At 40.3% G+C, this 25846-nt stretch overlaps 1 protein-coding gene across 3 annotated transcripts in view; it reads left to right on the forward strand.

The window, feature by feature from the left end:
• LOC116066004 (retinoic acid receptor gamma-A-like) overlaps positions 1–24577 on the forward strand; it is a 37923-nt gene extending 13346 nt beyond the window's left edge. Inside the window, exons 2-9 of one of the 3 annotated variants that reach the window (XM_031321718.2) lie at positions 809–1162; positions 20640–20788; positions 21293–21434; positions 21554–21717; positions 21866–22042; positions 22260–22464; positions 22599–22757; positions 23855–24577. In XM_031321718.2, the coding sequence (XP_031177578.1) occupies positions 994–1162; positions 20640–20788; positions 21293–21434; positions 21554–21717; positions 21866–22042; positions 22260–22464; positions 22599–22757; positions 23855–24177 (1488 nt within the window). In that variant the 5' untranslated portion in view covers positions 809–993 and the 3' untranslated portion in view covers positions 24178–24577. Of the gene's footprint in view, positions 1–808; positions 1163–10388; positions 10882–20639; positions 20789–21292; positions 21435–21553; positions 21718–21865; positions 22043–22259; positions 22465–22598; positions 22758–23854 lie in introns of those variants that run through there. The other 2 variants (XM_031321727.2, XM_036002071.1) reach the window with 2 other exon arrangements.
• The last annotated feature ends 1269 nt before the right edge of the window (positions 24578–25846 follow it).

Consider the following 25846-nt stretch of genomic DNA (forward strand, 5'->3'; position numbering starts at 1 on the left):
TTTCTACTAAAACTGTGTATTCTTGTTATTAGTTCAATGAGGGACATTCGTAAATTCATAATTCTCTCAGTCGGTCTCTCACCCACCCTGGGTGTTTGATTCCCATGCCGAAGCAGGCCCAAAACAACAAGACATTCTTTGGCTGAGCTGTATTTACCAGAGCTCCACCACAGAGAGTTAAGCTCCACCCACTCATGAAATCAGTGAAGGGGATGAGAGAGTTATACAAGAGGGGAGGGCTGCCCTCATTGAATTTATTGAGAGGGTCACAGAGCCACCATGTGAGTCCTGAGAGACAGGAAAGGTGAGACATGGTGATCATCACAAACGGTTTGTGTGCTTCACAGAGTGCTTATGCTGTGGGGTACAGTGAGAATGAGAAGGTCTTGTGTGTCTGTTGTTATAAAGGGTTAATGTACCCATGCTGGCTGTTCTCGAGCAGGCTGGCTAGAGTCAGGCTGGCAGAGGAAACAGAGAGACCATTTATAATACTGTTCTGCTGATAGAAATCATATGGCTTTGCCTGAAATCATGGCACTACTTTGAAGACAGACAAAAAGCAGGAGAAAAGTGTTGCTGTTTCTTCAACGCTCTCTTTTTGTTCTTCGTCTTCTTCATTTTTGTTCCTCATCTGGAGTTTGCTTTTTTTTTGTTGATATTTCAGGTAATGTTTTGTTAATTGATATTTTTGTATGAATTGTTGTACTTGATTTGACTTTAGGTGAGTTGTTAAGCCACTGACTCTCTAGGACAGACTTTAGTTCCCGTTTCTAACCCCTCCTCCTTTCTCTTCCCTCCTTTTCTACAGAGTCTGGACCTGGTCAGGTCTTGGTCGCCAAGGTCTGACGGCAGAGCAGCCAGCAGCTGAGAGGGGCTGAATGGCAGCAGCCCACTTCAATCTCACCGCAGGCCCCTGACGAAGACGACGCAGGAGGAGGAGGAAATAAGACAGTCAGAGAAAAGTTAACCAAACCGCCAGCAGCACTTTTCACGATGGCAACCAACAGGGAGCACCAAGTGCGTCACATGACCGGGTTCCCTCGAGCTATGTACCCGTTTACCTTTAACTCCATGCGGAGCCACTCCCCCTTCGACCTGCTGGCCAGTAGCCACCTCTTCGGCCGGTTTGGGGCAGACCTTCCCAAAGAGATGGCTGCATTGTGTGAGTAATAAAAATAATGTATTATTCATTTACACAACTTATACAAACAACTATGGATATGTGTTATACATCTGAAAGATGTGCATTTACAAAAAGATTTTCCATTTGGTGCAGTTCATAAAAAAGTCATTTCGAGAAGATTCTTTGCAAATTACTTGTATGACCACAGGCCACTGGGGGGCCTCACTTAAACTCACATTAACACACAAGAAGATGCACAAAGATGCTCCTAATTGAAAGAATATCATCATGTTCAGACCTACAGCTCAAAACTACAATGTCACATTCATCTTTATTCAGATTGCTGAGGAAAATGTGTTAGAAATGTTCAATGAGGGTTTTAACATTTTCCAAGGCTAAATCAGGAGGCAAGAAATCCTGATCCCACACCCTTGCACATGACAAGATAGTGTGCCAGATGCCAATTTGAGGTTATAATCAGGCTTCACATCATGCATTAATAGAAGAGAGTTTTTCCATTTGGTAAACCATGCGCATGACAGAGAGGGCAGGCTGGAAAAAACAGCAAACATAACATGGTCCCTGGTATAATTTGCTGCTTTCCACAGAATCTAAATCTTTGAAATCACCATTGGAACAGAGAAACATGCATTTCCTCGAAGGAAGGAGGGAGCTTTTAGCAGATGAAAGGGTTCCTCATTTCAACTTGCAAAAGCAGTGTGTTTGGATAGAGACCATTTTGAGTCATAGGGGGCACTATTGCACTTCACATTGACAGAGAGACTGAGCAAGAAGCAGAGTGGGTCATGCAAAGACTGACAAAATTGTGTATTTTCAAATTGAAAGTGAAGGACACTTCCTCATTTACTTGCTCTAATATACAATTATCTGAAAAATCTTAACGCCTGCCCTGTCCTCATATCCTTTCCTTTATTTCTCTACTCTTTGTACTGTTTAATGATATTACTCAGACATTACAGGATCACAGCACTATTCAATATGAATCTGCAGTCAGTAAATTATAACTTTGACCTTTGCACAGTTCCCTGCAATGCTAGTGTTGTAGCAATTTTCTAGTTATATATAATACAGTTGGAGAAATATTGACTGAAACTGTAGTTACTTTTTTTGGCCACCAGCCACTGTGGCAGGTAGATTTTAAAATCCACTAGCCAAACAGACTTTTTACCAGACAATTTCTTTTGCCTCATAAAAGTAAAATACAGGAAATGCACAAGCATTGTTCTTGAATTTGTTGAGAATACACATTTAAGTGCTGTCAAATTATTAACAAAATCAATATAATTAATGACTCTTAAATATGTATTTTTTATCAGCCACTCACAAACCTTGCCGTTGTCGTTGTTTGTTGGTTGCTTGTTTAGCCGGACTCATCACCCTAGTAATGTGCCGCCACATTTTTGAACCAAGGAAATGGCAGACTTACCCACTAAGTACCCAGGGCCCTCATGTGAGGAGGGCCCAAAAAGAGGCTAGAATGGATAGCTGTGGATGCGGGGAGGGGCCCATAGAAAATGCCTTTCTACAGGGCCCAGAATTTTGTGCTACGCCCCTGGAAAGGTGAAAGAACAACAGTTGAGAAAAACAACGAATGAATCACTCAATTCCTATTGGATACAAGCCAACGTGGCGGGTAGATTGACAGTTTGACCCGCCAATGGCAAAATTCACCCGCATTTGGGGCTTGGTCGGGTGTTAATTTCAGGCCCTATTTACAGGGATCAGAAAAAGGGTGTATTCTGCTCAAGTCATACTTTATTTTCAACAAGGGTAAACCTTGTATACAATATAATATTTTTGTTGGTGTAAATATGTTTGGCTTGTTTTTGTCTCTACTCTCCTACTGGAAATATTCAACATCAATATTGCAAAGAGAATGGTAACAAGTGTAACATTTTCTGATGAAGTTATTAAAATATCCTCTTTTGATAGCAAAAAATGTCCTCCTTTACATACATTTTTTTCTTCAATTTCCTCTTTTAGTTTGCCTTGTATATCAAGATGTTCTTGACTTCCTGTGCAGTGCAACTTTTGCAATTTCAGAATAAATAGATGTGGGTGCAGCTTTAAACTATTAGTGAGTTTATATGAATGCTATCCTCAGGTTAAAGGAATACTTCACCCTCCAAATGACCTTTTGTGAATTACTCCCCGAGTATCTAAATCTTTGTTATTGTCGCATGACTGAACGGAGAATCAAAAAACAGTCTTACTGAATTGACACACAGTCAACAGTCTCCAACAGGTGTGACTTTTCTCCGTTTTCTTCATGAATTCAAGGCACTCGGTGAGTAATTTATATAGAAATGGTCATTTTGAGGGTGAAGTATTCTTTTAATGTAGTTCTCTACATTTGACCGTCTGTTGAAGTCATGTCCCAAATTAGGTGGATTAGCTTGTATACATATTAATCCCGTTGATCAATATTCTAGACTGTGCAGTGTCCAAATCAAACACTTTACACAGTATCTCTCATTCTGTAAGATTGACATCTGCTGTAGAAGTACCTGCTGAACACTGAACACTGTCAATCATTGTGTGTACACAGATAATGTGTTCTGCAGTGAGCTGCTGATATCTGTTTGGGTTCTGGCCCTACGACCAGGCTTGTAGCGCTCACAATGTCATTACATCTTTGACATGTTGCCTCTGGGACTTTTATACATATACAGACAGAGAAAGAAAGATATGAGTGGATGCATTATGTCAGTCAGGATTGATGCCAATATGGGTCTAAGAAAGAGGCCCGGAAAACCTGTCAGGTTCAGCAGAATATCTAAATTAGTCACAGTTATCTGTGATTTACACTTAATTTGATAGTTGACACTAGAGGCCAACAACAAAGAAATAGAAGATTGTGATAAAACCATGTTTGACTTCTTAGGCTTGTAGCAATGAGACATTAGTTAAATAATCAAACATCTAACTTCAGTTAAAGTACATGTCGAGCATGTAGTGGAGTAAGACAAGTGAGGCTTTGCGTGTGTGATACTCTGTAAAAGGAAGGGAGAAAAGATGGAAATGTTGGTAAGATAAACGTGTAAATGAACGTGGCTGGGTTGGATCAGTGGATAGAGCAGGCACACATATAATGAGAGGTTTATGCAGTGGTCCAGGGTTCGAATCTGACCTGTGACGATCTCCTGCATGTCTTCCCCCTCTCTCTCCCCTTTCTCACCTAGCTGTCCTGTCAAAAAAAAAAATCATCTTTAAAAATAAAAAAACATGTAAATGAACCAGGCTTATATAAATAAAGATGAAAAAATGTCAACTCAACATTTCAACGTTATTAAAATAGATTAAAGGTGCAGTAACTAAGTTTGAAGCCAAGTTAATTGACCTATGAGGCACATTTATAACACTATATCTAGGTTTGTTGCCCAACAAAACCAGTGATTCAACAATTTCTTTTCCAGATAATGAGATTCCTCACTTTAGCATGTTCATCCTTTATCCCCAAAATCAAATCATTGTCATTTTTACAGAATTTTGTATCAAATTTGATTTTTTTTTTTTTCAGAACATTTGGATTTTCTTACCAGGAGTGTGCATTATTTTAGTGAAGAAATGTTATTAAAGGAAAAGGGTCCAAATTCATGTGGACGTCAGCCTTCCAAGCTAAAACCTTGAAACAGTGTCTTGCTTCTACACCAACAGCGTTACTACTCCAAAGGCAGGACCTTCACTGTTGTGACACATCATTCATCTTTGCTCTTTCAGACATGCACTGTAGACCTGAAAGTGTCCGAATCATTTGGATCGGACATTAAACAGACTTTATTGTGCCAGCTCCCTAGTACAACATCTGTGTGAATAGAGCCGGTCATTGTCCGAAAAATGTACAGCGAGCGAGTGGGCATGTTGATGATGTTTCAATCATGCGGCTGGAACGAAACCGGAAGAAAACAAACATCCAAGGGTGAAGAAATAATCATTTACACAACGAAAATGTCTAACTGGATCAGACAAATTCAAGGAATCCAGCAAGAGATTTATTTAAGTTGTTCAAATGATGAACCGGCTACGTGAACGCGGTGTTATCCACGTCATGTCCTGCCTCCAGCATGCTCTTCCCAGGTGCCACCCCTTTGCCTAAACCAAACGGAGTATTCACATTAAGTGTGACAATATCCTGTTGTGTGCTATATGTGTGAAACAACTTCAGACAATGTCCGCAAATTATTTCTTCTGACATTGTCAGGAGCTCATATGAGAAAATGGCTTCAATAACCTAGTAGCACTCATCTCATCCGGTGGGCACTCCAGTTGCAAGAGTTCATCACTGAGCAGTGTTGGGAGTAACGCGTTACAAAAGTAACGCAATTACAGTAATGTATTCCTTTTTGCTGTAATGCAGTAATATAACGCATTACTAATAAAATTTCGGTAATATTATACTCGTTACAATCTCAGTAACGCGAGTTACAACGCATTTTAACGCAACATTTAGTGGTGCATTGTTTTTTTTAAGAATTCACCAACACCGCGACACATTTCTTCACAGGAAAAAAAAAAAGCCGTATTATTTTCCTGTCGCTGTATTCGATGGTTGAGATGACTGCAGAGACAGATACATTTGCGAGATGGATATTATTTTCAGGAGTTATTACGCTGCGTTGAAGTGAGCTGTCCTGTTTCTGTTCCCGTGGTCAGAACCAGAGACGGTACGGACAGCATGTATGTCCCAACAGGTGACGGTACGTCAGCGGCTGACAGATATAAACATGTCGGGAATTAATGTTGAGGCTTGCTACACGTAAATATCATTGCATTTTATCAGCCGTGGAGAGTAACTATGCCTGTAGTGTAATGGCTTTGAATGACGGCCAAAAGCGCTTGTCTTTTACTGTGACCATTTACTGTTCAATATGTTGCAGTTTTACAAACAAGAAAGTGAACAACTTGAGCCTAACGGACATGTTGCATCTCAGTAAGCTAGCAAGAGTAGGCTACACAACAGACAACTTCCGTGTAGCCTACTTCAAAATAAAAGCACTTCCTGTGACTATTCGCAGTAAAACTAAATTACTGTTAAATAAGGTTGTGTAGGCTACCTTTTCACAAATCAGCTGTAAATCAAGTACTGTAAATAATGTTAATAGTGAGTTTTAATCACACTATAATTGAACATTTCCTTTAGAGTGTTTTAACCTAAACAACATGAATTTCTTATTCAAGTGCTATAAACAAACATTTTACAACAATGCCGTACTTTTAATTGAGTATTTTCATTTTCTCCTACTTACTATTATACGTTTTACTTATCTATTTTTTATAGATTTAGTTACTTTGCATATTTATATTAATTATACAAAATATGAATAATCTATGATGTATTAAAGTGGATAAAGAGGAGACTTTATTGATCGGGTAGTGAAATTCACAAGCTAGCTGCCAAATCAAACTTCCCCTGTTATTTTGGTGAAAGTAACTCAAAAGTAATGAAACGCATTACAATTCAGAGACAGTAATATTGTAATATAACTAATTACTCTCAAATGACAGTAACTAGTAATCTATAATGTATTACATTTTGGAAGTAACTTGCCCAACACTGTCACTGAGTAACGAACAAGGAAATATAATAAAGTCCCGGATGCCATGTCTAGAGCTCCTGTTGATCCCACCAACCATCAGTTTCTCACTTGTGCCTCAGTCCAACCTGCCAAGAGAGAAAAAGTCCAAAGACCTCCACATATTGGATGAAACCATCTAGATATCTCAGGAGGATCCTGAAATTCTGGAACTGTATGCGACCCTACTACGTAATCTCCGATCCTTGGTGGTTTCCGTTTTGAATGGAGTTGACGGGGGGGTTAAACTGCCTCGACTATAACGCACAGTACCATGGTTTCACCTGAGGACGGACTGAACCTTTTGACTGCGACTGCTGGCAGGGATTGACTCGCACTCTTGAATCTTGATCATAATGTGAGAAAAGAATTGACACATTAATCCATCAGCTAGATTTTAAGAAATAATTGTATTAACTCTGTAGACACCGCTTATGTAAATTGATAGTTTGTCATGGCGGTTGGCCAAAAAGAGTTTTCAGAACTGATTATTTTAAATGAGGAAGACTAACCATACAAATACCAAAGTCTATTCTTTACCATTAAGTGAAGCTACAATAAATTACGTATCTCTCATTAGTTCAAAGTGAACAAAACTATACAAAATTACTATAGATGTTGAAGTGGGATTTGCCAAATAATTCAAACCAGGTCCTAATCAGTGTGAATGGAAGACTGGACTTTGTTCCCTAATGAGATGAAACTCAAAACATCCCTGGACTTGAAATTAGCGGATATCCACATTAAAAGCTCCCGGCTGTGTGTTCAATCATACAGTAAGTTATCTCCTCTTTTCCTAATAGCAGTGGGGACTGGGAATTAGTACAGGAGCACACAAGGAACTATTTTTTGTTAAAGCTTTTCTGCCCAGTTCTTTGTGGAATTGGTGTAAATACATGATACCATCTATGGATTTTAAGTAAATATTTCTCAAGATGTTTTTTGGAACAATGTATTTTAGTCTTTTTTTTTCATGACATCAGGATGAAAATTCTGTCTACATGGAAATAGTTGTTTAGTTATGAAAATGAAGAAATCTCACTGAAGTGATCATTAGGAAAATAAGTATTTTTCCACAATGAACACAATGTCCTTTTGTAATTTCTGTACTAGTCACATCTTGTTCTTTGTAATGTTTTGTGTGTGTGTGTGTGTGTGTGTGTGTGTGTGTGTGTGTGTGTGTGTGTGTGTGTGAGTGAGTGATATTAGTAACTTGAACCTAAAGGCACAGAGCGAGGCTTGTGTGTTTTTCTTTGTGTCTTTCATCACAGGCACTCTGTTTGAGCACATACACACACAATTGTCCGTGCCCTGAACACACACACACACACACACACACACACACACACACACACACTCACATTTCCACTGACACTCTGTAGACTGCACATTCCAACACCCATGAATATCACAAACCAGCACTCTCGCGCTCCTTGCCTCACATTTGTGACTATATTTGTGCGCTTGCTGATGACCGCAGTGAGACTTTGTGCAAATATCTGCGGCCGAGCCAGAGGAGCTGCTGGTGGAGACAGAGAGAGAGAAAGAGAGGCCATTGTTCAGCTCTGTGTGTTTGTGTCAGATATTACGACAGGATGAATAGCGGAAAGAACCTGATTGTGATTCGCTGTAATGTGACTCACTCGTCTTACAAATTGTGTGTATGTTTGTGAGAAAGGCAGAGAACTGCAATTTACCCAACTAAAGTAGTGGGAGTTTATGTTTTGTTAAAAGTGAAAGAAAGTGAGACTTTCTTCTTCACATTCGCCCTGCATTTGTGTGTCTCTTTCCTCAAAGCAGCAACAGGGGGCAGGGTGCTGTGATGCGGGGAGGGTAATTGTCTCAAGGTGTGGAGAGAGCTCAGCAGGCTGATACTGCTGCTCTGCTCCCTGCAGTGTGTCATTGTAGTGTGTGTGTGTGTGTGTGTGTGTGTGTGCCGCCCAGCAATGGTGGTGAAAGACAGGTAAAAACTCCACTCACAGACAAAGAAGGTGGGGGGAGGCAGTACTCACAAAATGAATAAAAAAAAGTTAAGGAAAAAAACTGAAATAATGTTAATGAAAATATTTTAAAGAAATGGATTCAGGGAGAAAACAAAAACATAGAGAATTGTAAAACACAAGAGTAGTATGAAGCATACGAAGCCACAGGCAAGACAATTTGGGAAGTCAGTGTGTGTGTGTGTGTGTGTGTGTGTGTGTGTGTGTGTGAAGCAGGGTGTTAGAGCCCCAGTGGGGGTTTCTTCCAGAGTTCATCCCTCTTGAACGAGGGAAGGAAGGGGAGGAGGAGAGGGAGGAGGGTGAGGCTGTCTCTTGTATACAAACTATCCAGACTCCGGGCCAGTGTGGTTTGCCTGCAGCGGAGTCCCACTTCAGTGTGACTGAACTATCCAATAAGCTCCGGGAGGGAAGATAACTGAATCCATTTTGAACCAAATTGAATTAGATATCCGCACATGCCAAGACCAAATGGAAAGAGAAGCTTTAAGAGATAAATAAAACTACAATGGAGAGACATGGAGATGGATGACTATTGAGAAAGAAAAAGAAGGAATGATGTGGGGACTGAAAATTAACAGACTTCCAGTTTAAAATTCAACTCGAATAGGCCATAATTTCCACCCCAAATTGCAACAATAATAAAACATGTAATAAATTCCTTGTCTTGTATTTCATCCATGTTCAGCACCCTTTCTATCTATCTTCTGTGACATTTTATTTTATGGGTCTGCAAATTCATAAAGATTTTTCCTGGAAAGAACTGTCATTTGGCACTAATATACAGACAGTGTTACACTTTACACAATTAATTAATCCCAATTAGGTGCCAGAACCTGCCAGAATTTGTCTACATACAAACATGCAATGTAACATTTCAAATCATAAATCAATTATGAGTGAATATTTGTTTGGCTTTTAAATGGGAAGTAATTTTAAAGCATTAGTGCGTAACCTTTTGATATCAATAAACGTCTATTACATTCAAGTTATTGCCAAATGAGTTGCTACAAAGTTAATTAAGACTATCATCTCCACACAACTCTCTCTGTATTTCTAAGTATGGCTATGTTTAGAAGATTGTGTCGCCCTGTGACTTTCCCACGTAAAAATGCAACACAATACTCTAGTAATATGCTTTTAATTTGGTGGGAAATTGCAGGAACTGAGTGTGTGTAAGCAGATGTGTTCCTGTGGTCACTTTAATCCTACTGCACTGTACAGAAACCACAGGAGAGCATCCATTTACAGTGAAAGCTGTAAAAATGATCAAATGACACTCTCACTAAATTGCCTCTCTCTCTGCACTTTTCATACTTGCTCCGAGCAAACTCTGTGAGGTGGGAGTTTTTTGCTAAAAGTGGTAGAGCTGTACTGTTTGAAAGAGAGGCAACGTTCCCTGATGTGCTGAAACAAAAAGGGAATTAATTCAGAAAAAGAAAGAAAGAATAAAGAGTCGAGGGAGGGTAGAGGGGAGGTGAGGAGTGTTTGTTTTCATTTGCAGAATATGAATTATGCAGAGGCAAGTTGGAAAAGTTGAAGGAGAAAAAGGGGAAGGAGAGAAACTTGGGTGTATGGCCAATCAGAAAGCACATACACACCCCCTCGGGCACTGCGTCCCTCCCTCTTCTTCTTCCCCGACCCCACCTCCTTTTTCTGTGCTGAGAGAGCATGCGGAGACTCCGGTGAGTCTGTGGTGGAGAGGCCCAGAGAGCCAGCGAGAGAGGAGCTGAGATCACTTAAAGCAGTGAAGTCAAAGCAGGCAGGCCAGCAAGTGATCTGGGAACAGAGAGTGTAAAAGAAGTTTGGGTTGTAGAGCAGAAATAAGAGGACTTAGTTTGGAAGAGACAGGACAGGCAGTCAGGGGGCAACAAGAGACAGACATACAGAAAGACAGGGAACACCTGGACCAAGCAGGGCATCAAGTTGCTTTCCATCACAGGAACCTTTTTCTCAGCTTTGCAGTCTCTTCGCTTGGCTGCAGAACAAAAGACTATAGTTGTGTTTGCTGTGATTTTGAGCATGTTTGACTGTATGGAGGCTCTGGGGCTGGCCCCGCGGCCCCTCTTTGATGTGTCCGGACAAGGCTCCTGCATGCTCGGAAAGGCCACCCCTTACTTCTCTGGCCTGGACCCCTTTGCCTGGGCCGGGACCGGCAGCATTCAGTGTGAGTACTCCATCCAGTCCATCAGACTGGAACAGAGCAGCTGTGTCTGTGTGTGTGTGTGTGTGTGTGTGTGTGTGTGTGTGTGTGTGTGTGTGTGTGTGTGTGTGTGTGTGTGTGTGTGTGTGTGTGTGTGTGTGTGTGTGTGTGTTATCAGAGTCCTGGTTTTGTTATCCTAGAGCTCTCTCTCCACAGGAAGAGTCAGATTCCTTTCGATTCTCTGTACCCATTCTCACCCTGCTTTTTGTTTGTTTATGTGCTTAGTGTGCTTTGTGAGAGTGAGTGAGTTGGGGAGTGCACATTTATACATCATCGTGTTTGTTTTCTTTATGAATGACTTCACATGATTGACAGTTCATTTAAACAATTTGGGACCTGACCCGGGGACGTGTCCAGAAAACAACAACGTCCAAAAAGAAACAGCACTGACAGATTGAAGGCAAATGGGCCTTGAAATCACATGGTTGTGATTTGGCCAATAGAACCACAGTTAGTTAGAAACAGATTACAAAAGAATGTAGTTATGAATGGGATGATTATAATTTCACGATACAAGCAATTTTATAGATAGTTTAGATTTGTGTTGCTGCTCATGCATTCGGAAGAAATTACTCGGAAAAGATTACTCTTAAGAAGTCAGATGTTAAAAGATAAAATATGACTCAATTGACATATAAGCTGTTTCCTAACACAGGGCTAGACATTCTTTTGACAACTCAAAAGAGAGGAGACTAGGCACAGATTGCATCAGGTATTAAGATACAGTGTTAAAACACCCCCACACAGGAGCAGTCACAGAGCCAAACACTGCAAAGATAAATGAGAAAAATACACTATCTGGCAAAATAAATAAATAAGCAGACCTATTGTTATTGCCATGGACTTTACTTTCAGACTTTTTGATTACACTTGGCTTTGTGGCTTGGAAAATCAAACATTGACACTATCTATCAATAGAAACTGACTTGCTGAAGTCTATTCATATGTGTCACCGAGCTGAGCGAAACAATTTTTATGTTCACAATATCTTCTCCCCTGTGGGAAGTCCCCACTGAGCACCTTGAGTCTATTTATCTTCAGTAATTATTTAGATACCAGGGCATCAAGCACTGTCAGGTCCTCAGTGCTCACTAATGATGACGGATGAGCAGTCAGGATGACAAACACCACAGCAGGGCCTGTTTCAACTCGCTAAGGAGCTTCTCCAGATGCCAGCCTGACAGACAAATGTCCACAAATGTTCATTAATCATTTTTTCTTTATATAAAAATCTGTTTAGTTTCTTTAGTCTAGGTTTCTGCATGTTCACTGTCTAACCACAGGGCTTTTTTTTTGGGGATTCAGCCCCTTTCTAGTTCTAGGAAACCTGCTAACATTAATGGACAGTAGCATGCAAAGAGGTGTTACTGACCTCTGACATTCATACCTTTATTTCTTTATCACGTCAGCATAGATTTGACCTCAATCTCTCTCAAACATGAGGCTGGGCTGCTGGACTGTTTATAGCTAGAGCTGAAACGATTGGTGGATTAATTGATTAGTCAATCAACCGAATAATAGCAATTATTTTGAAAAATAAAAAGTTCATAATTTTTCAAACAAAAACTCAAAATCTCCAGCTGCAGCTTCTCAACTGTGATGATTTGCTACTTTTCTCTGTTTTATATCATTGACAATTAATCATTGAAAATGAATATTTTTTAGACTGTTGGTCGAACAACACAAGATGTTTGAAGCTGACACGGCAGACACTGGAAAATAGCAACAGGCATTTTCCAATACATATATTTTTTTAATCTTACAGACCAAATGATCAATCGATGAATTTATCAATCAAATAATTGGGAGTTTAATAATTGCAGCCCTAATTATAACGTTGACACAGCTGAATACTTTTTTGGTTCACCACACTTTATTCTCTATTTTAAATGGTCATTTATTCTAAGATTTCACATTTACAAAATGTGAAATCAACAAAATTTCAGTCAGACTAAGAAACTGTAAAGATAGACAATATTATGGTTAACCTCTTGAGTCTCAGCCATTTGCCTCTGTAATATTTCAAGCAAATAAAACCTACTAGTAATTTATTTAATTTCCACTGACCCTTTGCTATATACCCTTACATAACTAACTATTAAATAACTAACTAACATAATAATATAACTTTGCTAATATCAACATTGGACAGTGAATTCAAGTTTCCTTTTTCAGTGTTGCTTTCAGTGAACATGCACTGTTGGACACTGTGACTCCTGAGAGCAGAGTATTCCTGAGAGCATTTTGGCCTCTGTGACTTTTTGACACAAGTTTTCTCTTGTGTGTGTGTGTGTGTGTGTGTGTGGGGGGGGGTCATCTTTTCCTGTGGTTTTTTTTTTTATGTGAGGCAGTTCAGCACCTCTCTGCCTTCCTTTGTTTCAACGTCAGGAGGCATTAAAGGCAGCAGGGACATGCCAAAGTCTGTCCGCGCTCTCTGTCACTGCGTCTTGCAGTGGTGGGGGGGTTCTCCTCTACGTGACATTTGTTTTTCTCCTCTTTTGAAGATTCCCCCCCCTTTCTACACTTGATATTCCTCTTCCAATAGTGTGTATAAGTGTGTTTGTGTGTGTGTGTGTGTGTGTGTGTGTGTGTGTGTGTGTGTGCGTGTGTGTGCGTGTGTGCATGCGCGTGCGCGTGTGTGTGTGTGTGTGTGTGTGTGTGTGTTCCTCCCAGCAATAATGTGGGTGTATTCTTTGCTCACACTTGGCTCGGTTTACACGCCTTGTGTTGTGTAACCAAGATCTTTTAATGATTCAATTACAATTACAAAGGGTTAATTAAGAGATTAGGCAGTGTGGGGCATTGGCAGTTAAAAGAGATGAGGGCTGAAAGAAGAGTAGAGGGATGAAGTTGGATTTAGGATTAAACTCCCCTCAGTAACTCTTTGTATTTTGGTGTTTTAGGCCTTGAGGGGAAACACTCTCCACAGATTATCACATTCAGTGATAATCTCCTTTTTCCCTGGCACCTTATTCTCTTTAAATGGGTTCTTCAAAGCTCGTTTAACAATGCTTCTAGACCATCATATCATCACATAGGAGGAGAGCGGCTAACTATGATACAATGGGGATGCTGTTACAGTAGCTGAAAAAGACCGAAGATATTTGTCTAATTTATAAGATAAAAAATTATAGTTTTAGGGGTTGCCTACATGTTTTATTTCTTGGACTTATTATGTTGGCTGGACATGCAATAGTATCACTAGTCTGTAACAAAATGAGGTAATCTGTGTCACTGGGTCATGAAATAAAAATCAGTCAGTGTGATATGCTCAAAGAAAGCCAACATTCTTGTAGCTGTAAGACTAGACAATAACAAAGGATCCTAAACTGTAACTTTTCATTTTTCACACTAAACCTTTAAATGTTGTTACCAGTTTCTGAAAATGTATTTTGCATCAAACACATTGCTTTTACACAGACTTTAAGTTTAAGACTTTAAATATAACAATGGTACATCTTGAAAAACAGAAAAGGGCAGTAACACGGATTACAACCCTAACCAGGTTATTTTACTTAAAAACACTAGATTAACAGATTTAGATAAATTGTCAAGATTTGAAATTACATATTTGGAATGTGTGTTTACACATTAGTGTGATTTAATTTGGTATTTTTGACACTGAGGGTGTGCCAGAGAAGTCACAGAGTGAACAAAGGCCAAAGCAAAGTAGATTTTCAATACACAAACAGTGGAGTGGCTAGGTGGTCAGGGAAAAAAGGTTTCAAGTTACAAGCTACCCTGCAAGTAATTTGCATGTAAGTGCTGTGTGAATTCATCCACACAGAGAAAACACATACAGTCTCATTTTCTTTCTTTCTTTCTTTCTTTCTTTCTTTCTTTCTTTCTTTCTTTCTTTCTTTCTTTTGTGGCATAAGACTTTTCCCATCAACAGCCACACATCTCTCTCTCTGGTCATAAACAAGATTAACAAACGAGTCATGTCAGATTATTTAGTTACTGTGAATCATGCAAACACTTAATCACATTATTACTCTAATCTGATTATTCACCGTAATCAGGTTACAGTTTGTGTGTTACAGGCATTTACCTTTGACTCTGAACGCCTTCAGACTCATCTGTTGGGAATGCACACACAACAAATACTGACGGTTATGGATAGTTGATGAGTAGATCTGATCTAAACCCTTGCATGATAATAACAATGTTTAGAATAGCATAATTTTGCAATTGCAGTACTCTTATACAGTAAATGCTACAGGAACAATCACAGGCTGCTCAATGGTGTCATCAGTGAGTTGTGTTCCACCTTGTCTCTGATAGTGGCGTCAAAGCTTCCAGCCATGTCTTCACTTTGGCCTAATGACTCTGAATTATTAGTCCAACCAAAATACGTTTAAACAATTTCAAATCCACATCCCTGATTTGTAGCAGAAGATGTGTTTGAGAAACCATGTTGGCTCCCAGTGTCGTATTCAGGGTGCCCAGTATGGAGGTGGGGGACTCTGTAATATCAAATAAGGGCAAAAATAGAGAGCTGGGTTTATTGGGTGTTATAAAAAAGAAAGGATGTATTGTATGTATGATGATGAATGGGAGGGACAAACCCAGATTTAACAACCTGTCCCGTAAACGCACCCCCCACCCCACACACAAAAAACAAAGCTTAACTCTGTCACCATGAACAAAACAAAATATTACATGAATGTTGTTGTCCAGGTTTTGTCTTAAACCTCGCCTTGAATTATACAATGTCAAGCTCAAGTGAGTGTAAATTGTGACTTCCTGAAGATTTGTTTTATACTCTTTAGGCCCAAATGTCTACCTCTGAAACTGTTTAAGAGTCTGCAGGTTTCAGGAGATTGTCCAGAATTTCTGTTTTTGTAAGTGAGCTTGTGCGAATGTGTGTCTTTGTGCTCCGTTGTTTGTGTGTGTGTGTGTGTGTGTGTGTGTGTGTGTGTGTCTGCCTCCTTTTTAAGTTGTTGGTGCTGTGATTTTTATGGAGCCATCTCCTGGACATTAGCCTGGTTTTCACAGCCTTTCCTTCAAAAGGCGCTGCTTATGACAGGAAGGACTCCTCCTTCTGCCAGGACAGGAAGGCAGGAGAGTACAGAGGGGGGAAGAGGGTTATTACTGAGGGTTGAGCTAAGGGGGTGGGGGGCAGGGGAGGGAACACTGATATTGAACTTAGAACAGCTGATGAAAGGGATTGTCACTCAGATCTCCCCAATCTCCTCCCTGCTGTTGTGGTAATTACTAGCTCAGCATATTTGAGGTTGTGGCTCTCCTCCACTCTTTATCTGTTCATGAATTACAACAAAGTACAATTCACACATGCATTTAATAATGATAAGAATAGACCATGTCATGTAATCAGAATTTAATTTACAAGTTGCATTAACTCTGCCGTTTGAAATCGACCTCACACTGTTTCTGTAAGTGTTGTCGCACTCAAAGTCACACTGAAACACCCTTACACACACAGTCCAACTGCCCTGTGGTCCCATGCAGCAGCCCACACACACACATATTCACATGTGCACACACATTCCACAGTATGCTGCTGAGCATTTTGTGAGCCGAGAGGTTATGTAAAAACTGAATTTGCCATCCAAATTCGTCTCTTGAGGACTCAGGGTGAAAGAAATATGAGTGAAAATTGCTCTTTCGCTGATCTTTGAATTTTACTGTGTTTTTACGATGAGCTGCGTCACAAAGGTATTTTTCAAATTTCTGGTTTGGCTCAAAAATTAAACAAGTGAAAAATCTGAAAAATTTTTTTTAATAATGCCTTTAGCATTATCCTCTACTCCTTTGCGGTGCGAGGCTCTTTGGAGCCCCCAGGCCAATGTCTAGTTCAATGAGATGTATGATGTTGGCAGGTTGAGCCAGGCTGCAGGCCCTACAGGCCATATGCCACACTGTGTCGACCACACAGCCACTCCAAGAGGAATGAAAAAACACCTTCAATATCAGTGTAAAACAAACCACATGTTCACTCTGTTCATGTGTTTGTGTACTGCAGAATTCAAACAACTGCAGCTGGATGACACGTGGTGTCAGTCACTGCGTTTTGCTTCTCATGCACTCATTAATACAGAATGATAGATCAGTTCTGACATCTGATGGCACAAGTAACATACCATATCTGTGAGTATAAAATGGTTAACTATGTTGATTTCTAGTATACTAACAGTATACTATTAATTTTTTTTTTCCTAATTCTATTTTAATTTTTGTATTTTCCTAACACAAGTAAACTACTAAGGCCTGAAATTGTCATTCCTGTACTTTAAAACCTTTAGGCATCAGAGAAGATAAAGAAGTTGTCTGCTTTCAGAGGGGCTTCAGTTGTCTAAACAGGTGTAAACATGTGTTGATCTGACAACAAACAATGGAGAGGAAGAAGGTGGGAAACACGAGTAGATCAAGTTAAGTACATGTTAAGGAATTGTACGCTGAAAAACACTCTATTCGTCCAATGACAGGTTATATTTATAGTTTGGGTTGCATGTGAAGCTCTGCAAAGGAGATTTATCCAGCTAGCTGATGAGGCTGATTCATATGAGTAATCTTGTCTGTTCTGCGTCCAATAGAGGTGTGCTGATTGATGTTGTGACATGCTAAGGGGTTAGTTGTAGGTTAAGAAGAAAGAGGTATTTTTTTCAGGCCAAGGCTCTGAGGCTGAGCTCAGTTCAGGGTGTGATGACAGCAGCTTGACAGTTTTTGGCTCCTCTCCTTCTTTCTCCACGCCAGGTAAAGCCCCCCCCCCTCGCTCTCACCGCCTTCAGCACAGTGTCTCTCACCCTGTCTCCCTGCGTCATGTTTCTGGGAGTCACGTCCCTCCTCACCCGCTCTCACCACTCTCAGACAGCGTCAGTCACTACCTCTCTCCTGGCGCCAGATGCAGCTTCTCCGTTTCAATGGGAGCTATTTTTCCACTTGTTCTCTCAGGGCCACTCTTACATTGTCAGTGTTACTATATAAACAGAAAATAGTGATCAAGTTACAGTGCCACTCATTCAGCTCCACCTCCCACACCTGGGCTCCCCACACTGAATACTACTAATACTAATTTGTAGGCGTGGGGGGGGGAATCGATACAGCATAGTATCGCGATATTTTCCGTGGCAATACTGTATCGATACACAGACGCCAAGTATCAATCTTTCATTATATATGTGTTGGTCAGTTTGTCTGCTTGACAATCCCATTTTGCAGCAATAATATTGAAGTGAGATGAACAAACAGAGAAATGTATCTTTTTAGACAAAACAGATGTTGACAAAGTTTTCTTTTTGTGGACATAATTTAAAAATTGGAAAAAATTTGAAGTTGGAAAAAAGGTGGTAAATTGCAATATATCGCAGAATATTGCAATATGTTTAAAAACGCAATAATATTGTATCGTGACATACAGTAAGTATCGTGATGATATCGTATCGTGAGGCCACTGGTGATTCCCACCCCTACTAATTTGGTCTATTTGGACTAATCAGAAAATCGTAAAAAGTGCCTGTCACGCTTTCCTGAAGCCCAAGGTGCTGTCTTCATATTGTTAATTTAGTCCGACTAGTAGTCGTTAAAACGAGTAATCATTTAAGTCATTGTTGATTCATTTTTTGGTTAACAGCTAATTGGTTAATTTGGTTCATTTTTCAGCTCTGATTAACACAATGTTTCAAACCGCATTTATCTCAGATCAAAACTCAAATGGTAACCTTAATTGTGAAATTGAAACAATTGGGAAAAATACATGTAGCATAAAGTATAAATAGTATAAAGCAAAATAAAGACGTAAGCATCACAAAGGGGTTTAGTTTTAACAACATTACAGCCAGCTGAACACAGGCTGCACAGCCAAACTGCCAGTTGTTTGCTCTCATTTGAATGTCGAAATAGAAGGAACTATTTAATGTCATATTGCTGAAACACGTCAATGTTTTTAATTACAATGTGTTAAGAATATTTTAGATAGGATACATTACATTGTTTTAGTCCACTCTGGGACTTTAAAACAACAGAAATGTTCAAATCAATGCACATGTGTCATCAAAAAATGAATGGCCAGTGGTGTGTAGTGATCCTAGTTGGTGTGTTTTTGAGAAACAGTCTGCCCAGAGATTAATATACACACCTCCATTAAAGACTTACACACTTACATACCACTGTGTAACCAGTTGAACTAGATACGGTCAAGTTAAAATATATAATTATCCAGTTAAAAATAAGGTTTTATTTCTCACTTTCTTCAAACATTTAGTTTATATGATTAAAGCTGCAGGACAACAGCTGTTAGTACTGCTCAGAAACAGGATGAAGTCAGTCATGATTAATTGAATGTCATATTTGAACACATTTTTGAACTTTAAAGCAAGCTGCTGGTCATGTAGTTAGCAATGGCCTTCTTCAGTCAAGGTCAAAGTTAAATGGTCAGGATTTTATTTAACCTCTCGGCCACTGGGAAGTTTCTGTCCTCGGGCTCACCTCCTTCTTTCCCCTTTCTTTCTCTTTTCATTTTCCCCTCTCTGTTTTTAGTTTATTATTCCTTTGTGCTTTTGCCTCTCTGTTTTTTGAAACCTTACCACTCTTGTTAATGACAGGCTGTGGGTTCAGGTTAGGGTTGCTGCGATGGGGTGGGGGCACATTTGGTTCAGTCCTGTGCTATCCATTGAAGGTGACAGGAGGGGCTGTGACTTTGGGGTTTTTGACCCCAGATTCTTTATTTTTACTAGGAAGGGATCCAAGGATGGAGCTGTTGATGTGAATAGCTGCCCAAGGTGACTGGATCCCAATAAAGAGGCCGTCAGCCTGGCCGGGGGGCCTCCTTCCCATCCTAGACACAACCTTTATAGGGCCGCTTATGAGCCTGGGCAACTATTAAACCCTGTCCAGCCTGCACTGAGGAATTTAGGGCCAGGAAACAAGGGAGTGGGGGTGGGAATGGGCAGAGGGAGGTGAAGTTGGGGTGACTGAAGGTGAAAGTTGAAAGGCATGTTCGAAGGAATCTGGTTGTTCTTTAGTCATCACCTTCAAATGTGTACCAGGCGTGTTTCATTCTTTTTATGTGTTTGGAGTAACGAACCACAGTCTTAATCAGCTGGACGTACTTGTCTCTGCATCTGCTTTACATTGTTTGTTTTGAATGTTTTCATTAGCAGCAGTTGAATGACTTTTGTCTGTGGCCAGCAAATGGTGTTATACAGTGTGCCATTTTCTTTAGCGAGACAGCGAGAAAGAACAGAGGGAGACAGCCGAGTCTCATAAACATCCCGCCTCTATTTGTTCACATGGGGCTGGAGGTATATAGGCAGGTCTGGTTGGATAGCCTTTCAAATAAAAATGTGAGCTTGTGCATGTGTGGCGCACACACAAACACACACACAGATGCAAAAATTCAGATGTCAGTCAAAAAGTCAACAGAGGTATGCTGCTCCCCCACTCACCAGTAAATGGAGAAGCCAATCAAATCTCAGCTGCCAATCAACATTTTATCAGGAGGGCCATCTGGCCATCAGCTAATTGTGTCTCTTTTAAGTCCCTGTCAATCAGCACAACCCCCCCACCCTCTCTTTTCTCTTAAAAATGTCTGCCTTTGAGCTTGCCTTCTGGCTCCAAGGGGTGGCCTGCATCTGGTTGGGGGTTGTTTGTTGACTATTCTCTCTTAATCAGTTGGCACATTAGCTTTCATCAAATTTCAAAGAACTTATGTAAACAAGATGTTCTGATATAATAACAGTTTCTTTTTTCTCTTTCTGCAGCGGTGGAGACCCAGAGCACCAGCTCAGAGGAGATGGTGCCCAGCTCTCCTTCTCCTCCTCCTCCTCCTCGCATCTACAAGCCATGCTTTGTGTGCCAGGACAAGTCATCTGGTTATCACTATGGAGTAAGCTCCTGTGAGGGCTGCAAGGTGAATGAAGCCAGAGACACATGAAGACTTTACAGGACATGTATGAAGTGAACAGCTGATATCTGCTGAAAAGCCTGATGTTCAACTAGAGCCTGACAGATGTCAGCACTGCATAGCTGTACTGTTTTTGTTCAGCTGCCCTCTAGTGTATCTGTACTAATATTGCACATTATTGATGTAACAGAGCTAAACACTGTGCTGTGACCATGTGACCAGCAAATGGTTATGACATCTAAATTGAATAAAGCTGTTGTTAAAGTGGTGATTTAGAGCTTAAAAATAAATAAATAAATAAATAAATAAGCATTGAACCAAGAATATCTGTAAATAAATTCATGGCAATCAATTTAATATTTGTTGAGATATTTCAGTCTGGACCAAAGCAGTGGGCCACCCGATTGAGAGACTGACATTGCCATCCCTGAGATTTTCTGAGATCTTATTTAGAACATATTTCCTGTCATAAAGCACTGTACAAGATAGCTTCTTTTATCGGTTTTTCAGGGTTTCTTTCGGCGCAGTATCCAAAAGAACATGGTGTATACCTGCCACCGAGACAAGAACTGTCAGATCAACAAAGTGACCCGCAACCGATGCCAGTACTGTCGGCTGCAGAAGTGCTTTGAGGTTGGCATGTCCAAAGAAGGTGAAAATAAAATATTGTCCTCAATCATTTTGTTAAAAAATAATACTTTACTATCTATCAAGCTAATGGGGAGAATGGGCTTTTAATGTGTGTCACCTTGTGCCTATGTTTCCCTGTAGCGGTGCGTAATGACAGGAACAAAAAGAAGAAGGATGTAAAGGAGGAGGTGGTGCTGCCAGAGAACTATGAGCTGAGTGGAGAACTGGAGGAGCTGGTCAACAAAGTCAGCAAAGCTCACAAAGAGACCTTTCCATCTCTGTGCCAACTAGGAAAATACACCACAGTGAGTTTTCTTTACTGCATAATCACACCCAAGCCTAAACACTCACACTCCACTCAAGCATTAGCTCACCGCTTTGCCAGAAGGACAAACACTGTATGGATTCTGCACAGCCACACACACAAAAAGTGTCCCTTTTTCTCTCTCTCAGAATTCAAGCGCTGACCACAGAGTACAGCTGGACTTGGGCCTATGGGATAAGTTCAGTGAGCTGTCCACTAAGTGCATTATAAAGATTGTGGAGTTTGCCAAGCGGCTACCAGGCTTCACTACGCTCACCATCGCTGACCAGATCACCCTCCTCAAATCTGCATGTCTGGACATCCTGGTACCAACAACATGCTTCTATTACTCCACCTTTTTAACCAACTCCCCTTCCACCCCTTCCACCTTCCTTAAGCTTTCATTTGTCACGCTGCCTAACTTGTCGATGATTCTGAACACCTGCCATGAGTTGTTTTTTGTACTGACTTTCTTCCTCATTTTACTAACTGCCAATATTTGTTTTTTTCATCTCTGTCTTGGGATTTTCTTCCCCCTCTTAGATGCTGAGGATATGCACTCGCTACACCCCAGAACAGGACACAATGACCTTTTCAGATGGCCTGACTCTCAACAGGACCCAGATGCATAATGCTGGCTTTGGCCCGCTCACAGACCTGGTGTTTAGCTTTGCTGGTCAGCTGCTGCCTTTGGAGATGGACGACACAGAGACGGGACTACTCAGTGCCATCTGCCTCATCTGCGGAGGTAAGGTTGTGCCTACTAGCGTGCTATTATTAACTTACAGCCTTTAAAGATGTTACTTTGTTTCATTGTTTTACAATTCCATCGCTACCATTTCTTAACCTCTTCAAATTGGTCTCTTTCTCTCATTGTTTCAGACCGTATGGATCTGGAGGAGCCACAGAAGGTAGACAAGCTACAGGAGCCGCTGCTAGAGGCTCTGAAGATCTACACCCGCCGCAGACGCCCAAACAAGCCTCACATGTTTCCCCGCATGCTGATGAAAGTCACAGACCTCCGAGGAATCAGCACCAAAGGTCAGCTGAGGTTTTACATACCAATACCACAGATTAGAAGTAGAGCTGGGTAACAAATACCTACCAAAATGTGTCCACAGTACTGAGGATCAACAACTGTAAAGTACTGAATATTGGCAGTGAATATCTGCTCAGATTTGTATTTTTGTTTATGTTTTCCCTCGATCAGATTAAAATAAAACGTGGCATTTTTAGACAAAGTTCTGGTATGTCAATTTGTGTCAAGACAACATTTAACATTGTTTTAGGACCAGTATCCACACCTAGGTATTGTATTGGCACTAGTGTCAAAATAGTTCAAACAATGCCCAGCCTTATTTAGGAGATGACTATTCAAGAATATTAGCAAATCAAGAGTTCCATTCTAAAATAGAACATAGTGTTTTTTTGAAAGAGTGGATTTGTGAGAAATTAAAATGTATTTAATATAAATGTATCCTAAGAATCATTAATGCAAAATAGTTTTGTCAGAGAGAATATACCATCATCTCCGTATGAGAGCACTAAAAAGTGAAAACATGGGCATTTTGTGAGAGGCTACCTCCTGTTACAGCTTTCACAGATTTCATACACATATTTCAACAATACCTCTAGAAGTTATTTACTGACTGATTATTGTGGATTCTGCACCAAAGAGCAGATCTATTGTATAAAGATAAAAGTGTATCTACTTTATGATTAAGAATGTGTTTTATATGGCTGACATATGAGACTTACAGAGAGGCTTCTTGTTCCTTTCCCTCACTGTGGTCAGGTTCAGAGTTCATTTCCTTTCTTTGGAAAGAAAAATGAACACTTTTTAATTTGACAGGACAGCTAGGTGAGAAAGGGGGAAGACATGCAGGAACTCGTCATAGGTCAGATTCGAACCCTAGACCTCTGTATCGAATCATAAACCTCTCAGTATATGTGCGCCTGCTCTACCACTGAGCCAACTCAGCCACAAAATTTACTAATAAAACTGGCTTGAATGAACTTGGGATATTTAACGAAAAACTGTCCCCAGGATGTCCTTGCAGCTCTGAGTAAAATGAGCAAAACATTGAAATGGCAATAAATGCTGTCCTGAATAAATATGTGTTTGTGTGTGCCTTTAGGTGCAGAAAGAGCAGTCACACTAAAGACGGAGATCCCAGGCCCTATGCCTCCACTGATCAGGGAGATGCTGGAGAACCCTGAGGCCTTCGAGGACAGCAGTGATTCAGGGGACAGCACTGCAGCCGCTCCCCCTGCCATCAAACAAGAGGAGAAGGCTACGGATGAGTTGACCGTTGAGGAGGGAGAGGAGGAGGAAGAAGAGGAGGAAGAGGACGACTACTGGGATGAGGAGAAGGAGCAAGGGGCGGACAGTGACGGGGAGCCGGCAGGGGAGCCGGCAGCGGGCACGCATAAGAAAGGTGTGACTGGGAAAACACAGTGAGAGAGACACAATGATGCTGCTTCCTCCTTCAGATCACTGAGCCTTCACCCAGCAATATCTCCTCCCAGAAACCTCACAGAATTAGGCTCTTATACAACAATGGTGTTGCATAAAGCACATATTTAAATATACTGTATATGTTGACTGAAATGAAAATGTGTTAAATTCAGTATAGGAAGCAATGAGTGGGAGAACCAAAAGCACTAAATGTCAGTGAAGAGAGCTCCGTGAAAAATCACTGTGCCAAAATGAGACTGTCTAAAAGATATTTCAAAAGTGTTTCATCTACCAAAAAAGGAACGAGAGGCGGTGGACAGAAGAAAATGCACTCCTCTGCTATCTATAAGGGCTATGCTTTGTATAAAATTGATGGTAAAAATACATTGCAACAATAGAACTCAATGTGGTGTCCATTTGCCGCAAATGTCTTTTTATTACTATTCAGAGATATGCGACTTATTTTTTTATCGTATGGTTTTTCTAAGCATGTACACATTTCTGTTCTGTCTTTATGCCTGTTTGTGGGACTCTGTATTGTTTTTGTCCTGCTCACATTTTACTGGACATGTATGTTTTTTTAAGCTTGTCTTTAATTTGATGTTTTCTGCGTTATTGGACACAGTGAAAAGCAATAGGAAAGTTAGAAAAGAGAGCAATAGCAAAGAGAGAGCAGGACTCACAATATGACAAGCATGTGGTATGAAAATCTCTGATGGGTAAAACATCTGAAAGAGAATAAGAAGAAGACTGTAATTTCAGCTCTGGTTCTTGTGATACAAATAATGCTAAACAAATTCAGCAGCATTTCTCCACCTCTTGACAAAAATACACACTTACAATTAAAAAAAAAAAAATATATATATATATATATATATATATAGACTACAAATCTGCAGGGTAGATTTAATGTCATCACACAATCTCAGGTTGATAACATAAGGGGCACATTTCACCTGTCAATACAGTATTTTAAGAAAACCGTTGGTGTGAATGCTCCGACATAACATGCCCATCTTCAACAACAAAATCTTCTTACACCAGGTAAAAGGGATATTCAAAAATTAAGTTGTTGACTATGCTGTACATGCCCTTGGTACAGTGTACACAGATACACGTAAGCCATAGTAGTTTAATTTTGTAAGAGTGAGCAAAGAATTATCCAAACAGACATAACCCTGAAAAGCAGTTTACTTCACAGAAAACCTCAGGTGTGTATGTGTGTGTGCATGAGTGTGTAACTGAGAGAATTTACCAATACACAGAGCGAAGTTGTAGACATGTGATGTTCCTGTCATTACTAGTAACGTTGAGTCAGCATGTATGCAGAAGCCCAATTATTAAAAAAGGCACATTATAAAGGATTTGTAGCAACAAAAAAACATACCCAAAGACTTCTGTTGGATAATAGGACGTTGATGCCGATGCAAGCTGACCAAGAATCACACGACCAATCAACTGAGGTTGCAACCGTCCGACATAATGAACAACAAAACAAAAGCTTTACATTGGGTGACCTGTCCGCTGAAGCACAGGATAATAGTTTAAAATAATGTGTGTTCATGTGTGCTCGTATCTAATAAGTGATGCAATACATGGATTTTGTAAAATAAATACTTATACTTAGTTTTTCATTGAGACTATACAGCTTTTTTTTACGCAAGATGTATAA

Source organism: Sander lucioperca, chromosome 6 (genome assembly GCF_008315115.2).
Source record: "Sander lucioperca isolate FBNREF2018 chromosome 6, SLUC_FBN_1.2, whole genome shotgun sequence".
NCBI classification, from domain to species: domain Eukaryota; kingdom Metazoa; phylum Chordata; class Actinopteri; order Perciformes; family Percidae; genus Sander; species Sander lucioperca.